We start from the raw sequence: 17287 nt of genomic DNA on the forward strand, positions 1-17287 counted from the left end.
CGGCGGTCATCCGCTATATACCTGCCTGCGTTTACTCATCGTACGCCAATTACCAGAGAAACTGTTGAATTAGACAAGTGGCGAAACCGCTGAAACCAACCCGAGATGACGACGACGCGAGAAGCGCGGTGCCGGCGACCTGATACGTGGTGACGCCGCTGTCCGCTAGGGAAGGGAGTCGCTCCCTCCCCACCACGTATTATATATATATATAGTCACATGCCTCTACAACGAACGCCCCTACAATGAAATCACTTGTACTACGAAGCACTAATTCTGTCCCGGTTCTATTATCGGTGCACGACATTTACAACGAAGTGATCTGTATAGCGAATGATTTCGGAGGTCCCGGGCACTTCGTTGTAAAAGCATACATATATATATATATATATATATATATATATATATATATATATATATATATATATATATATATATATATATATATTGGCGGCTGGAGGCGCGAACTCTCAAGCAGACGTCACTCCCGATGCTGCGGAAAAATAAAAATAAGAGATGGCACGCAGCAGCACCAAATGCAGGTGTTTTAATGAACGTACGCAATTTAAATAAAGAACGGGGCGGCGGGCGCAGGTCGTGCACCACGCGAATGGCGCCGCACACATTCAGAGCAGCGCCGAGTTGTCCGGGCTGTCGGGCCGCCACTCCAGCGGCTGCCGGACGCACCCGAAGAGCAAGATGGCGCCCGTGGTCTTGCTCCGCACGAAGAATAGGAAGGGCCGGTCCACCAGGAACTGGGTGGCCGGCGCCATCTTGGCCACCACCTCGTTCACCAGCGCCGAGGTGCGCGTGATCTCGTTGCCGTCCTCGGACACCTGCGCGTGGACGCGCCCCACCCGTGGCCACGTTGTCCGATACTTCCAACAAAAATTACTAGGCGCAACTCCAGGTGGCGCTGTGGTCGTTCAGCTACCACGGGAACGATGGGTAGTGTGAGTGAGTGAGTGAATAAACTTTATTGTAGGTCCGGCGAGGACGCGAACTCGTCGCGCACCCGGCTAGTCCCACGTCGGGACCGGCAGGTCTAGCCCACCGGCCCGGTCGCGGGCACGCTGGACGGCCAGGATTTGCTTTTCTAGAGCGGGGCTACGCAGAAGCGAGTCCCACTCCTCCTTGATGAACTTGGGGTATGACGACCCACACTCCCACAGCATGTGCGCTAGAGTGGAGGTCTGCCCGCAGGAGGGGCAGGCGTCGTCGCGATACACGTCCGGGTAAGCCTCGTGGAGAACGGACAGACACGGATACGTACTGGTCTGCAGAAGCCTAAGCGAAACGGCTTGCGCCCTATTCAACTTGGGGTGAGGGGGTGGAAAGACCCTTCTAGACATGTAGAAGAATTTAATAATGGGTAGTGTAAGGCTTTGATTAACAGAAAATCAGTCATCCACCGATTCGTAGCAATTGCTACAAAGGAACGCCATACGGATTCCTCGAAAGAAAAGCCTCGCAGCTGAAGAAAAATTCGTCCTGGTCTCGACCCCGACACCACCGCGTTTCCGGGGCTGCCACTGAGTGGATGTCTGATTTTCCTTTAATTAATTATCTCCACCTTGCGGACTTCCGCAGAACTAACTGCGTCAAAGTTAATTATTAAATTATGTGGTTTTACGTGCCAAAATCACTTTCTGATTATGAGGCACGCCGTAGTGGAGAACGGAAATTTCGACCACCTGGGGTTTAATGTGCTCCCACATCGAAGTACACGGGTGTTTTCTCATTTCGCCCCCATCGAAATGCCGCCGCCGTGGCCGGGATTCGATCCCGCGACCTCGTGCTCAGCAGCCCAAAACCATAGCCACTGAGCAACCACGGCGGGTGCGTGAAAGTGAAAGGCTGTTCAATCCTCGTGCTTGCGGGCTCATGTATACATTCTTGTGGCGCAATATTTTTCCTGTCTTATCTTTCTAAATTTCTAACGATAGCTTTATAAACGTGGCAAAGTGGTGCCTTAACTTACTTGAATAATTATGGCGAATCGTTGCATGATTGCAAATCATGAGACCGTTTGAAGCCAGAAAGATGCATTTTATAGGTAAATATATATGTATACTACTACCCGTTTTAATTATTTCCGCTCATCTGCATGGGCGTATACGTCCAGTGAGCAGATGTGAGTGATTTGCAGTCCAGGTGTGCGTGACGTCATCACTTCAAGATGTGATGTCACGTACGGGCACAGACATGATCCGCGTATTTGTTGCGGCATTGATATGATCAGTGAAACAAAATTATGATTTTAGCGCTACCATTGACAAAAATGGAACACAAGATACGTGAAGCCCGGAGAAGGTACCAACTAAGCCAATTAGTGCTAATCAATCAATCAATCAATCAGTCAGTCTGCTAGTCAGTAGAAATTACTCTATCGACCGGCCAGTGGATTAATTATTCAGTCAGTCGGTCGGCCGGTTTTCCTTAGAGCCACAAGCGACATAGAAACAAAAATGAAAGAAAAAAAAAAGACGCAACACCAAATGTCCCAACAAGGAGCAAAAGTTCTGCTCTATAAGTAAAAGAAGCAGTAGATCAACCAGTGAGCCAGTTGACCAATCAAAGTGAACGTTACTGCATAGTCAGTCAATGATAAATCAATCATCAAATCATTCAATCTTTTTCCGTCGTCCGCTGCGTTTCCCTTTCCTTTGGTGACAGTTCTGTTAACAGAAGTTAGTCAGTGTTCCTATCCTCGATGAACAGAGTTATTCAACTTTTTCAATTCTCATCGAAGTCTGATTGTTGCGAACCTTGAAAAGTGCCTCGTTCGTTCGAAACGCAGAGTTATAGGTGCTGAAAACAGCGACTGTATCTCTTCGCGGAAAAAGAAGTGACCATCTCCTCCAGCTTGCATTGGTCAAAACGGCTTTAACTTTGCGTAGATTGATGAACACGCAGCGCTGTTTCACAATTGTCGATGCTGCGCACCGGCTCGCGACGCCATCTTTCGGAATTTGAAATGCGCACTTCCGCGGCAGCTTGTATGCGTTGAAGGGGGTGTTACCGAGAACTGGCAGCAAGAGATATGCAATTAAGAGTATAGGACCGGTTCCACGGGCGTCTGGCTCGAAATAAGAGGCTATAATCCGTTGCTGTTGTTGCTCGTTGTTCATCGCCTCCGCGTTAAATTAAAAAAAAAAAAGGAAAAGAAGAATAAAGCCGATGGTGAACGTACACTTCAAGTGGGAGATACATATTCCGAATACACACATACCTCTACGGTGACGGCCTGTATGATCTCGGTGGTGTGCAGTCCCTTGAAGCCCGAGATGTTGATGAACTGTGCCTGCTCGGGGTCGAAAGGGCGATGGGAGCCCATCCCTTCGAGCAGGTCTCGCATCTTGTTGCGCGCCGTGAGCACGAATTTGGGCAGCCCGAGGCGCACGTTGGCCCGGGGCCGCAGCTTCCGCGTCACCTCCCACAGGGTGTCGCCGGCCAGCAGGCTCTGCTGGGTCAGCCGCAGACCGTCCACCTCCGTGGGCAGGATCTGCGCTTGCGCGCGCTTAAAGTCGAGGTCTCTCCCTACGGACGCCGGAAAGAGTATAACGCTGTAGAACAGTTTGTGCTATACGCCTGTTACACGGACCCTTTCAACGGCTGTTAGGCGAAATGGTATAGTTTTGGGCGCAGTTGAAGTTGTCGAGAGGCGTTACGCGGCAGCTCCAAGCGCCATCGACACCAATACGGCAATTGACATCAACTGCGACTGGCGCGCTCACTGTTGAGACTCAACTGTAACGATGGCGGTCTCTTTTGCAGCGGTGGGAGTTAGCTACGTATTGCTAGGTCATTCTCTCTCTCTATCTCTCCCTCCCCGCCCATAGAAAGCTACAGGAATTCGGAGAATTGTCGCCTAATGCGTAGCATACTTTGACTCGGCTCGTACTTTTCTTCCACCATGTTTAGCCTGTAGTTCACCCCAAATCGAAAGTGGGCCCATGCATGGACCCCAAATTTCAAGTTGGCCCACCCCCAAATTCAGCTTGACTCATCCCCCGTATCGCCCCTAAGTTCAGGTTGGCCCACTCTCATATCATCCCCAAATTTAGGCTGGCCCGCCCTCCGACATCACCCTCGAATTTAGGTTGACCCACTCCCAAATTCAAGTTGGCCCAACTCCAACCACGGGTGTTTTCTATGGAGCCCTAAAAATTCCTACGCCAAAGGTGCCACCATTTCAGCGTTACAGACACGATTTTTCTGCCAGAATTGCTGGGGCACTTGCCAAAGAATGTTACGCAATAAAACACTACGCAAAATGGTAGCGTTTCATTATGTACAGGATGTCCCGCGTAACTTGAGCCAAACATGAAAAATATGCAAATGCCACGTAGCTGAACAGATACCAAGGTAATGTTCTTGTCGTCACTTGGAGATACTCAGATTATATATTCAATTCTGTCTAATTAGATAAGCAATCTCAATTAATTTGTTAGTTAACGTTTCAAATATCATGATTACACGAAAAGTTTCAATGAGAAAATCGTAGATCGACGTTAACAACTCCCTACACGGTTTTCTGTTGCTCGATACGTGCTACATAAAAGTTTTTCCGAGAGTGAATGAAACCCGCGAATACACACGAAGTGCCTCGATCGGTCAGTCGCGCGGCAATATTCCGTGAAAAAACGGTACAGTGACACTATAAGCTATATACCGCGGCGGATTGGAGAGGTATGTATAGGCAAAGATGGCATATCCCTTCGACAAACCGCCAATGTTCATACTTTCATTGTCAATTCATACTCCGCACTACGTATCTCGTCGCATCGATCTTTCTTGCGAGGTTCACGTCCCTTCTTGCAGCACAAATACATTTTCCCAGTCATTCGTACCTCGGACGTCACTAGAGTAGAACCACATTCCCGCAAACGTTGTATCCATCAGCGAGATAATTTATTGTTTCGTGATGCCTTAACCAACATTATACTTGCTAGAATGCTGTTTAATGTACTTGTATATATTGTCCTTTTTTTAAATGCGTTTGTAATTTCTCATTGTATTCTTACTGAATTAGTTGTCAACTTGTATTTTAATGTTGTATATATTTTTTTTCTCTTTTAAGACTTACTGTTTGAATTTACCTGCAACCCACTCCCCTCTGTAAAGCCTTCAAAGGCCTTGAGGGTATAATAAATGAAATGAAATGAAAATGTTTCGCGTATCGACGCTATACAGAAGGAAGCACTCTGTAAAGCCTTCACAGGCCTTTCACAGGCCTTCACAGGCCATAAATGAAATGAAGTGAAAATGTTTCGCGTATCGATGCTACAGAAGGAAGGGTCCCTTTGTAAAGCCTTCACAGGCCATAAATGAAATGGAATGAAAATGTTTCGCGTATCGATGCTACATAAGGAAGGGTCCCTTTGTAAAGCCTGGCCTTTCACAGGCCATAAATGAAATGAAGTGAAAATGTTTCGCGTATCGATGCTACAGAAGGAAGGGTCCCTTTGTAAAGCCTTCACAGGCCTTTCACAGGCCTTCACAGGTCATAAATGGAATGAAATGAAAATGTTTCGCGTATCGATGCTACAGAAGGAAGGGTCCCTTTGTAAAGCCTGGCCTTTCATAGGCCTTCACAGGCCATAAATGAAATGAAGTGAAAATGTTTCGCGTATCGATGCTCCAGAAGGAAGGGTCCCTTTGTAAAGCCTTCACAGGCCTTTCAAAGGTCTTTCACAGGCCTTCACAGGCCATAAATGAAATGAAAATGTTTTGCGTATCGATGCTCCAGAAGGAAGGGTCCCTCTGTAAAGCCTTTACAGGCCATAAATGAAATGAAGTGAAAATGTTTCGCGTATCGATGCTATAGAAGGAAGGGTGTCCACCCACCAGCACCATGGTGAGCTTCCCGGTGCGGTAGGGCACCTCGAGGGCGCGTATCCGCAGCGAGGGCACCTCGGCGTACGGGAAGCGACCCGTGCGCGTCATCATGCGCACGTCCAGGGTGTCGGCGCGCGACACGTGGAACTTCATCATGTGCGTGGCGTTCGGGTAGAACTTGTCCTTCCAGAGGCCCTTGAAGTACACCGCGCTCACCAGCACCATGGACGAGCTGGCCGCGAACGTCTTTCGCGTCACCACGGCGGGCACCTTGCCGTTGGTCGCGTTGCTGCACCACTCGTTGATGGCGCGCACGTACGACTGATCCGGGCTCTGCGGCGTGCGACACGGACGGACAGACACCGCGGCGTGCGTAAAAAAAATACGTTTTTCTTTGGTTGGCACCGACTCGTTATTTGATGAGCAGTGCAAGATATAAAACTAGGACAATACATATGCGCATTATGAATCATGATATGCCTATCATTATAGGACTTAATCAATCTATCATTATATAGGGGGTATAGGTGCGAATCCTGCGTTTAGATGCATTTCGCTTAGCGGGTCGATCGAGACAGCAAGAAACGGACTCACTCAACCAATCTCGACGCTCCCTCGACCCGATACTGCTAACGTTTACGTAAACGCTACGACCGGATTTCGGCCCGACTGACCGACTCGAACCGACTTTATCGGGTTCGTGTAAACAAAGCAATGACAATGATGTTTATTTTCATCAGTACAATAAGTACATGACGCGAGGGGCATGCCGAAAAAGCTGCCACATGGGCAGCTTTTGTTTGGTGTATAGGTGAACTCGACGATATGGGGTCGATTCGAGAAGTCGGGTTGGTACAGATCGGTTCGACTGCGTCTATGGGTGCATTTTTGCCTATAGCGGGTCCATCGAGAAAGCCAGAAATGGGCTCACTCAACCCATATCGACTCCCGCTTGACCCGATCCGGCTAATGTTTACGTGAACTCGACGACAGGATTCCGGCGCGACAGGCAGGCTCGACCTTAGGTTCTCGACTTGACCTTAGCATATCCGACTCTTTTCAGTTTGTGTAAACGCAGCTTATACGTCGTATACCGCCAATACAAGTTTAAGTTGCAGCTGTCGCTATAAGAGCGATTTCTTGTGCTGCTCACTGTGCGCGTTGTGCCCTGGCTATAAAGCTATTTTAAAAGTGCGTTCTTGTTCAACAGCTAGTTGTTCAACGTTATATGAAAACTTGCTTTGACTCTTCAGTGGAAACCGTTTGAATGTTCCGCGGTGTGCTCTAGACACGGCAATCTTTGTGAACGTGCACTCTTTCACAATTCATAGGTAACCAACGCTATTTACCTTAAGCAATTATATATAACTAATGCACGGGTTTGCATGTTCTGTTTATGTTTAGTTTAATGCGAAGGTGGAACTGTTGTTACCAGAATTTGAGAGGCAGTGCGCACATAGCTTCACCGACAGCCGTCACGTGTTGTATCATCGCACCTGGATCCAGATTTCACAGTTCACCAATGGTTTGTTTTTACAAATTTGTTTGTTGTTTCAAATTTTACTGCCATCGATGTCAGCATCAGGCTCGGCAAAGATGCTGAGCATATAGCCTAATTGGTGAAGGCGTTACCCTTATTTAAGGCGAGGCGGCGGCGCTGGTACCTATAAAAATGTGAAAAATGTTCACTTTGATGAAAGTTAGCACGTTTATATATGGTGTAGTCTGCAGATATGGCGGCACATAAAAACATGGATATAAGCCGCGCGGTGTGGTCGTCCCATGTCCGCGCATACCTCGAAGTCCACGTTCTGCGCGGTGGTCATGTACTTGGCCTCGATGTGCGACCGGAAGGTGGCCAGCAGCGGGCAGTTGGACTGCAGGAACATCCGGTTCGCCACGTAGAACATGTGCTCCGCCGCCTCGGTCTGCGCAGTTGTGGGTAGAGGGGCTAAGATTGTCCGCGCAACAAAGGAATCGGAGAGTGTTAGCGTGTCCGGGTGTTGCCGTTTAGAGAGTATTGGAACGTTGCAAACTCGGACTGCAGCTCTGCGAGACATTACAGTGGACGGATGGATGGATGTTAATCGTCCCCTTTGGAACGGGGCGGTGGGTTGCGCCACCAAGCTCTTGTTATTATACTGCTTAGTGTCCTACCCAAGTTAAGAAAGCAGCGACACTAGCAGCGGCATCTCGCGGGCGTTTGGCTCCCTTGCGTATAAGCTGCAGAAGGAAGCCAATCGCTGTCGATAAGTTCGATACGGATCGGGCGGCTCGATGGCGATTGAAAGTTATATTTCGAGTTATGACTTTTCGAAAGTTCTATTTCAGTTTCTTTTTATTGATTGAATGCTATACCGTGTGACACCCGTATAATATTGCGTCAAGCTATCGCATCCCTGCTTCGCATTTTGAGAAATACTGCATTTCTTTTTCTTGAATTTTCCCCCGACAAGACACATGTAACGCTGAAACATTTCTAACGCATTGTGCTGTTGCGACCGGGGCTCCGAATACGTGTGGTATCGATTCAGCGTGGAGGAATAAGAGAACGTGGGGTACCCGATATCCAAGACGTTTAAACACACACTTACAAGAGAAAACAGGAGCAAGGCGGGAGATGGAAATTCAACACCATGAGCAAAACGAGAACAAGGTGAAAGGGGAGCCAAGGTTTCGACAAGTCTTCTTCAAGGCCTTGAAAAAGTCAAGTCCACTTGTCGAAACGTTGGCTTCCGCTTTCACCTTGTTCTCGTTTTGCTCATCATTATGTACAATAGTTTTGCAAGGATTACAGAAAAAGTTCACGACCATTGCAAGTTCCAGCTGCCGCTCTCCTTACCAAGCGTCCGTAACCTCTTCTAAACTCTCCGTCTTCCTGGTCCAGTCACCTTCCCCAATCCGGCGTCAGGAGACGATGATATCGGGTCTCTCCAGGAATCCGGAGGTTGGTAGCCATTTTCCTCCGAGGAGAGCTTTGTCCAAAACGCACGCACATCACTGTGCACGAATAGGGAGAGAAGGAGGCAGAATGGACCTCGTCTCCGGCGCGGACGTGGCAGTTTGGGCGGATGACAGGTGATGTGAAGGAAATGTCCCCTGCTGGCAGAGCCACTTGAATCCCTCCTGGTAGAGCCCAATTGCTGGCCACAAGTCGTTGCGGTTTGAGATGGCTCGGACGAGGTCATCGGCCCGTTTATCGTTATCGCGTCCCTCGTGACCGACGTGTTTTTTCGCGGTGGTAAAATGCCGATCGCAGCAGCGCTTAGAACGCCAGAAGATATGTCGCCACCAGCGTTGCTACTGTCTTCCACGTCCCCGGTATGACGGTGTACGCGTCAAACTCTACTCCATGAAGGGTAGTAGTTACGTAAGGGCAGGCTCAAGCTCCCCAATACAGGAAAACTCTCCGTTTAAGCTATAGAAGCGTGCGGCGAAGCAGCGAGGCCCCCCTCCCTCCCTCCCTCCTTCACGCACTCACCTTGAAGCGCTCGACGATGGCCTCGACCTCGGGCAGCGTGAGACGCAGCAGGTTGCACAGGTCCTCCTTGGTGGGGCCTTCGCAGCCGGCGACGAGCGACGCCAGCGCGGTGGCCAGCGAGATGGGCGACATCAGCAGGTTCCACTGGACTCGCGACGGCACGTCCAGCATGGACGCGAGCAGCGACTGCGCCAGACGGTTCAGCAGGCGGCCGCAGTCCTGCACCGGCTGCAGCTCCGGCGGTGGACCGGGGGGCGCGCCACCATCGCTGCCTGCGCCCGTACATGGAGGGCCGCGAGGTCGATATTAATTCCGCGTATACTGAACTGAAATTTCATTTGCGACACGTTGAAAACTGAATAAGCAGCTTGAGAGGACCTGGTCACCCGTATACGCCCGGCCCCGGCGTCAGCGTAACGGTAGTTGAAAGAACAACTGCAGCGTAAGCTTATACCGCGTTAAAAGCCTAGATTCAGACAGTGTACATATAGAGCAGATATGCAAGCCCTCACCACGTGATCGACAAGCGGTGTAGTTTCTAGCCGCCGAGCACGCGGGAAGTGTGGGGGACAGGAGTGGAGGGCTGGTGGCCAGCACCGTTCGTTACGTGGGCGTCGCTAAGACGCATACCACGAACCAAACAACGCCATGATAGATCTGGCCTACGAGGGCAGGGCATATTTCCCCAGAGTCTGCGCGCAGATGGGCTCCGAATAGAGGGGACAAGGTGGCGCCAGAGGTAGTTGACTTGCCGAGGGTAGCTGAATGACCTCATGGTCCCTCGTGGTTTTTTATCATTTATATGACAATCCAGGCGCATTTCCGTCGTCGTCGGCGTAGCCTTGATGTTCCGTATATATAAAGTACAAGCGCGATAACATCGTGGCTGCGTGCCGTATGCTGTGGGTGTTAATGAAAGCGTGCGAGGGTGACGGTTTACTCTGGCGGCGGCTGTGTTTGGCGCGGCCGCGCCGGCCCTATTTGGAAAGCGATCTGAGATGGGTACAACGTCTGGGCGCGCCGAGTACTGATAGGTTCGTGTGCGCTGTGCTTTCGCCGTTTAGTTGAAGGGAGAGGCAACACGAAGGGGAATTCGCTCGCCGCCGCTGCCGCTTTTCACCACGTTATAGCGTTCTCACAGAGTGTAAGCGGTCATCAAGTGAGATGTGTTCATGTTTGCCTGTGCGCGCGTGATACCATTGGTTAGTAAGCGAATATTTACAAGTTTATACGGCGGATAAAGCTATTATCCCTACTTCGTATGCTATCGTAATCGATGCTTCACCTTCCGGATGAAACTCCGTCTAGAATGCGGCTCTTACCCTTTCCTGTGGTCGCGGGATCGAATCCCGGCCACGGCGGCCGCATTTCGATGGGGGCGAAATGCGAAAACACCCGTGTACTTAGATTTAGGTGCACGTTAAAGAACCCCAGGTGGTCGAAATTTCCGGAGTCCTCCACTACGGCGTGCCTCATAATCAGAAAGTGGTTTTGGCACGTAAAACCCCATAATTTTTACCCTTTCCTGCGCTGAGCGTCGGCGGCGTTTACACCTCGTATTCGAGCGAACGCGGAGCGCAGCGTTAGATGAAAGGAGAGCGTGCGAGGAGGAAAGCGGAGGAGGAGCTGAGGTGAGACGGTCTGCGAATGCGCCGAGTGGCCACCACGGCATCTGCAGCCGCGTGGCCGATCTCATCTGCGCTTCCGTCTGTACCGAAACAAAGCGCTGCATGAGCTGCATGCCGGCTGCCGTGAATCGCGCCCACGCGTCACCCACGCGCTGCCTCATCGCGATATCCCGGTTAGCGAGGCAGTCGCGCCACCCTTCGCTCCGTTTGCAATGTTCCGCACGAGACAGATCGTCCGCTCTAGCTATATATACACTACTGACAGCGTTCTCTTCCTAACATAAACCGTGTACCTGTATAATCGTAATACAAAACATTGACAGGCGAAATGAAAACACTGCTCTCAAATTTCGCATTGGAGGGGTGTCGCAATCGCCGATGATTTTCATTCTCCCTTCATGTGTGGGGCTGCTGTGATCGAATAACTTTTGTTTTGAGGTTGCGCTCGTCGTTGCTTCCCCACCGTCTCCGGACCATGCCACCGAGCCCTGGCGAGGACTGCTGCTGTTCCTCCGGGACCCGGCGGCACCACCGGACGGCGATCGGCTCCGCGACAGCCACAAGCGTCGTGCGACCCCCACATTTAGCTGCCTCCAGGATGCTCGTTAATAAAGCGGAGGCAGCCTCACCCTTCCCATTTTGCAGTAACACCCCTCCCTTTCCACCGCAGCGTGTTCGGCGCATTTTAACGTGCAATAAGCGTGGTTTCATTCATTCATTCCACCGTCTGGCAACAAAGAAGCTTTCGCTCGCCTTTCGCTACTGCTGTTGCAGTCGCCGCTTCTGGGGCGCCCGGTGGGGAATCGTAGGACGGCGTCGGGCTAGCCGTGACGTTGGCCGCTGGCTTGGTCAGCGACTGTGGCTGCTCACTTTCCGGCTGCGGCGCGGACGGGGAGGCGGCCGTCACCGTCGAAGAGGGACACATCATGCCGTGGGACTTTCCGTCCTGGGATGTCGGTTTCGAAGGCGACGCCATCTGCGCGGATGCATATTAAAGAAATGGCAGTTCCGCCCGAAAGCCGAAGCACCGATTGTGATAGCAAATTAGTAGACAGCTGTACGAAGTAAGGATGGTAGTTTCATCGGCCGTGTAAACTTGTAAACATTCGCTTGCTAACTAAATTAACAATGATCGAATGTGTAAGCGTGACTCAACGAGGACGTATAAGAAGCAGGGACAGCGCTGTCTTTGTATGTGCTTCTTTCTACGTCCTCGTTCAGTCGCGCTTACACATTATATCGTGGATTCAAACCAAGTAGCCCGCCAACGTGTTTTAACTAAATTAACCAGCACAATGTCACGCGCGCGCACAGGTAAACGTGAACACATCTGCCTCGATGAGCGCGGAAACTCGCTGTCAAAATTCTGGAGTGGGGAATTGCGGCAGCAGCAGCAAGCGAATTGACCTTCGTGCATCTCCTTGCTTCAACGCGAACGGGACGTCGAGGCATACGAAGCTACCGGCACTACGCGCACTCTGCAGATATCGCAGATCGCTTTTGAAGACGAGGCCCGCGCGGGCGCGCACTTTATCCGCGTCGCAGGTCGTTATAGGGACACTAAAGCGAAACAATAAACCAGTTCAGACTAATGAATCATTGTTTGAGAACCCTCCAGCAGGCAGTCATTTCAAAAATATAGTTTGATTATTAGATCAGAAAATGAAGGTCCAAGTATCAGTATTTGAATTTCGCGCCGAAACCCCAGCGCCAGTACGTCAGCGTGACGTCAGGGATTCCAAAGTATGTTTTCCGCATTTGGGCCGCGTTGGCTGAATAAAGGTTCCCGACACTTGCCATGTTTAATATTTGGTTCCTTTAGAATACAATGTGGTCAATCCGTACCGCTATATATGATTAGTAGGCCCTAGAAGATGCCATCAAAATCCAAGACGTCACAGCCCACAGGTGCGGGCACTTAAGTAGGCGTCGCCACCCGTATTTCGTTCTTGCGCTTTTTCTGACTTACCAAACGTCTTATCGTTGTAAGAGTGGTGTTTTGGTGTTGTAGAACGGTAATTTACTGATGCAGAAGAAATCGTTTTTCACTTTAGTGTCCCTTTAAGACACACGAGCGCCGGCAACGCGTCCCTATGGCGTCTACTACGGCGTCCGCGATTCGCGTGGCCTAGCGTGGCTGACGCCGTAGTAGCCGCTGCGGTTGTTTCGACTCTGTACGGAGCGGTGGGCAAGGAGGACGTCGAGGCGCCCTAGCCAACACGCTCTAGGAAAGCTTTCCAGTTGGTGTTGTCCTAGCAACCGCCGGACAAGAACGCTCCTGCTCCTTCGCCTGACCGTTCCCTGTAAGAGCGGACCGTATACTGTGCACGTAATGTGGAAATTTAGTAACGTGGTAACTTAGGCTAGTTGGTGAGTTGTGCTAGTTGATGACTGTTCACGTGAGCATGACCTATAGTGCGACGCGGCTTCCGAGACAACATGCGATGCATCTGTTACATGATTGCGTTGGCTGTTCAAGCATGTTGGAAACTCGTTGACTTTCCTCGTATCAGTAAGTCGCGCGTCGGATCTCACGCGTAATACTGCCAGACCGTGCTTTAACCGGGCCTATACTGCACCGCTCATGTCGAACTCTGCGCAGAGGTTTGGGCGTGGCATTCAAGATCGCAGCGGCACACCTTGAGCCGCGGTGATCTCGAAGGCCACGCTGTGGGCACGGAGTTTTTTTACAATGTTACCTAGAGGGGAAATCTGGCGCTACTGTCTATGCGAGTTTCCTAACTGCCGATACGCCACCACGGGGATGCAGCGATGTGGGTGTACGATGCTTGTCTCGAACTTGGCTTGTCTTGGCTTAAGAGATGGCGAGTCACACACAAGTAAAGCTTTAAGCAAATCATCACAACAAGCATTTGCTACCTGTAATACACATTTAGTTATTGTTTACTCAAAATAAGTTTAATAAGCAAGCAAAGAAAACAATGACTGATGATTTCAACGGTTTTTCCTACAACTTTAGCGGCCCGCCGCTATATACTGTTTATGTTTGCCGTGACTGTTATCGTGGTATAATAGAAGGGTGTCATAAACAAAACGGCATTTTACGCGCTGTTTTAGTAATGTAACAGAAGGAACGTTAACCAGACGCGTCTTCACTGTGTCCTGGCGTGAACCGAACACCAGTTCTGGACCATACACATTTACCTTTAACCAGCGCTCCTAAACAACATTTTTTGACCTATACTGTATCTCGCTTAGCTTTTAGAGAAAGCCTTCAATGTTTCATTTGGTCTGCATCTGAGCAGTATAAAGTAGAAATGAAGCAATGAAACCGTTTCCAGGCCAATTTCTTGTTGTCTTGCCAGTTAAAGGGTTTTACAGAACACGGCGTGCTCGAAAATTAATCCCGAGGCGTATACGGACGTTTCCTCGTAACACACTGCGCCGGCTGACTCGGGTCGTTACAAACACTTTTGGCAAAATTCGTGCCCCTACCTACGGGCCCCTTTCATCGAGGGAGGTCAATCCGCGGGCCTCGGGTGCCACTGGTGGACTCGCGCCACCTAGTGGCGTTAAACCTTGCAATCTCTATTTACGGCTGTGCGCTATTGACTCACCCGTGTAGGTGTCTCTCGTGTGTATACTGTCGAACAAGACTTACCACCGCGGTCACTCGAGGCGGCAGGCCGGGACGAGCCCTGGACTGGAGCGCGTCGATGCCAATGTATAGACAGTATGCAGCTCTGCTCCACTGGGGTCGGCCGAGGTGACGTGTCTCTGACCGTATGTCGGTTTCGACCGCGTGCTGAGCGTGCCCCCGTGTGCCGTCTTCTTGATGATTATGATGATGATGATGATGGGGTGACTCGTCTCTGACCGTATCGGTTTCGACCGCGCGCACCGTCTTCTTGATGATGACGATGAGGAGGAGGATGAACCTTTACGATGGCTCATACCCACTAAAGGGGGCTTTTTGTTGGCGATGCTGATATCCTTCGAACGTGGCATATATGCGCGAAAGTGATTAACGGTCTTCATTAACTTTTTTTTCTTGGGGGGGGGGGGGGGGAGTGTAGACGAGTGTTAGTTCCCTACAGGCAGCACACCAGGAAAAAACAGATTTTTTTAGTTGCCGTGTTTCGGTTCTGGGCAGCGAAAAAATGTCTGTCCGGCTTAATGGCTTCGGCAAACACTGAATGTCGGGCAGCCAGCGTCGCTTGTTAGTGGATTAGAGCAAGGACCAGAGGAAGAGGAAGCTTGGCGCACGACTGCCATTCTTTTGAATCGGGTAGTTCAAAATAAAACAGTGCATAAGAAGTGTAAGACGTAAGATAAAACGTCAAAATATTTTTGATTTAGTCGTAGCATCAGCGCCTGTGAGTTAAATTATCCGGATATCTATTCCTTCAGCTTTAATCAACGTGGTTCTTCAATGCGTTCTTTGTGTGAGGAGTGTTTTCTCACGAGCTCGACTGAATGAAATATAGAATTTTAAATTGAGGAAGGAAAGTATGGAAAGATCTGGAAAGAAGCAGAAGAGATGTTTCCCGAGCAGTTATAACGATGTTTAGAAAATAGATGTACTTTAAACAACATGTGAGCCAAAAATCGCAGGAAATACGGCTTCCCTCCGACAGCGTAACATGACGGATGCTTTCGTTAACTTATCAAGTGCATCGAGAAATGCCCTGTGTTTGAGGCCTCGTTGTACATCTGGGGACTATAATAAAGTTTTGACCGTAATCCGAAACGAAAGACGGCAAACAGAGAACTTGAGGAATATTTTGCGCAAGTAAACGAAAAAGGAAACGAAAAAGAAAAGGGAAATGGTGTACTGGACACATAGAGTTTCTCACTATATTACCTAGGGGGAAATCTGGCGCTGCTGCGCTGTGGTATGCATGGGAATGCCGGTATATTGTGACTTCGGATTGGCATCGTTCTCGGAGAGCCAGGCAAGCACCGTTCCGTCTGTCCTAATGATTATTTTCCCACTAAAACAGCACGTAAAAAGCTGTTTTAGCTTTATTATTACACAAAAGCATGTTTTGTTTAACTATGGAAACTTGTTATTGCATGTACAATTATATGATACGTAAAAAGTATCAGCGGGCCGCTAAAGTTGGAGGACAGACGACAAGATTCGCGCTCGCTTTGAAACCGTCTGTTCTTGCTTTCCTTCGCTTGGTCATGCATTGTAGGTGAGTAAAGATGTAATATGCATGAATTGAAACATTTTACGAAGATTTTACTTTAAGAACGCCTTATTTGTGTAGCCATATCCACGTTTTAGACCAAGCCTCTTGCAACAACAGCCAACACAAGCCTCGCAGACACATACACGTATACCGTCATTCCCATGACGGCACTGCGCCCCTTAGGAAACTCCCATAGACGGTGGCGCCAGATTTGCCTCTAGGTGTTATAATGAGAAACTCTATGACTGGACAAGCTCAAATTCGTTCATGTCGCCGAATTTGGCAATGGCGGCATTTTGAGGTGCTCGGAGGCTGCTTGCCTTTCTGATTGGTTCAAAATGCCGCCAGTGCCAAATTAGACAACACGGCGGAATTCGACATTGGCCCGTGGTTGGGTCGACTGATTTTCTTCTACATAAGAGTTTGCACCCGCTGTGGTGACTGGCCAAGAAGAAGCTTTTGCTTTTCTTTTTCAAATGAAATGTGACTGAATACAATCCAATAGAAACCAAATTCAAACCTAGGCCACGTCCAGACGTCGGAAAGGTTTTTTTTTTGTTTTGTTTAAACGTCTTTGTTTATTCTCTCTCTTTCTCAATGTCATATACAGCATCCAAACATACATCGCCACATCAGGAGGGAGGCTAAAGGCTGTGTATGCCTGACGAGGCCTATCCTCCTCGTGGTGACAAACAGTGCATTTGAGACAGCAAGCTTTCTTCTAAAGTAACATTAAAATCGCACAAAAGAGGAACATCCACAATTACGTACAGTATGCAAATGTTTCGACATAGTAATCTTTGAAATTACAGCTCTGAAAAGAAACAGGAAAGAGAGCACACACAAATCAATAACTAAGTAAACCACCGTTATCTAGCAACGTTGTAAATAATCTGCCACGTTAAGACTTACCACGTCAAGACGTGCTTGTTCCTCCTCTCTGCCGGCGTCTGCTGCTCCTTTGTCCGTCGCCGGCCGATGGTTATAGTTTGGCTCGTCCCGGCCTCGGTGCGACCGTGCGCCCCTTATCGTCGTCTCGATGTCCCGAGGCAGCGCCTTCCAATCGTTCCCCCCTTCTGTCCCTCTGTTTTGTTTATCTTTCTATATTCTCTGCTGTGGGGTGCGTGACGGCGGACGCTGACCGAAACGCAGGCGGCCGCTCTTGTCTCGTTCACGGT

At 49.6% G+C, this 17287-nt stretch overlaps 2 protein-coding genes across 2 annotated transcripts in view; one reads left to right on the forward strand and one right to left on the reverse strand.

The window, feature by feature from the left end:
* The window catches only part of Hers (Histone gene-specific Epigenetic Repressor in late S phase), a 262505-nt gene that overhangs the window by 43265 nt on the left and 201953 nt on the right, over nt 1-17287 (forward strand). The window lies entirely within an intron of this gene.
* LOC126533916 (leukocyte elastase inhibitor-like) lies at nt 527-10097 on the reverse strand. Its single transcript, XM_072289517.1, has 6 exons — nt 9989-10097; nt 9323-9594; nt 7638-7769; nt 5851-6174; nt 3233-3505; nt 527-836 (listed from the first exon to the last, which is right to left on the reverse strand). The coding sequence occupies exons 1-6, from the start codon at nt 10095-10097 to the stop codon at nt 627-629; spliced, it is 1320 nt and encodes a 439-aa protein (XP_072145618.1). The 3' UTR covers nt 527-626.

This window comes from Dermacentor andersoni, chromosome 7 (assembly GCF_023375885.2).
Source record: "Dermacentor andersoni chromosome 7, qqDerAnde1_hic_scaffold, whole genome shotgun sequence".
Classification (NCBI taxonomy): domain Eukaryota; kingdom Metazoa; phylum Arthropoda; class Arachnida; order Ixodida; family Ixodidae; genus Dermacentor; species Dermacentor andersoni.

Coding starts and splice junctions, on each gene's coding strand:
- LOC126533916 (XM_072289517.1), bottom strand. CDS start 10,097: ATGAGGTCATTCAGCTACCCTCGGCAAGTCAACTACCTCTGGCGCCAC. Junction 3,506..5,850: donor GGAAGCTCACCATGGTGCTG/GTGGGTGGACAC, acceptor GCGCAAGCGCAG/ATCCTGCCCACGGAGGTGGA. Junction 837..3,232: donor TACAGGCCGTCACCGTAGAG/GTATGTGTGTAT, acceptor GTCCACGCGCAG/GTGTCCGAGGACGGCAACGA.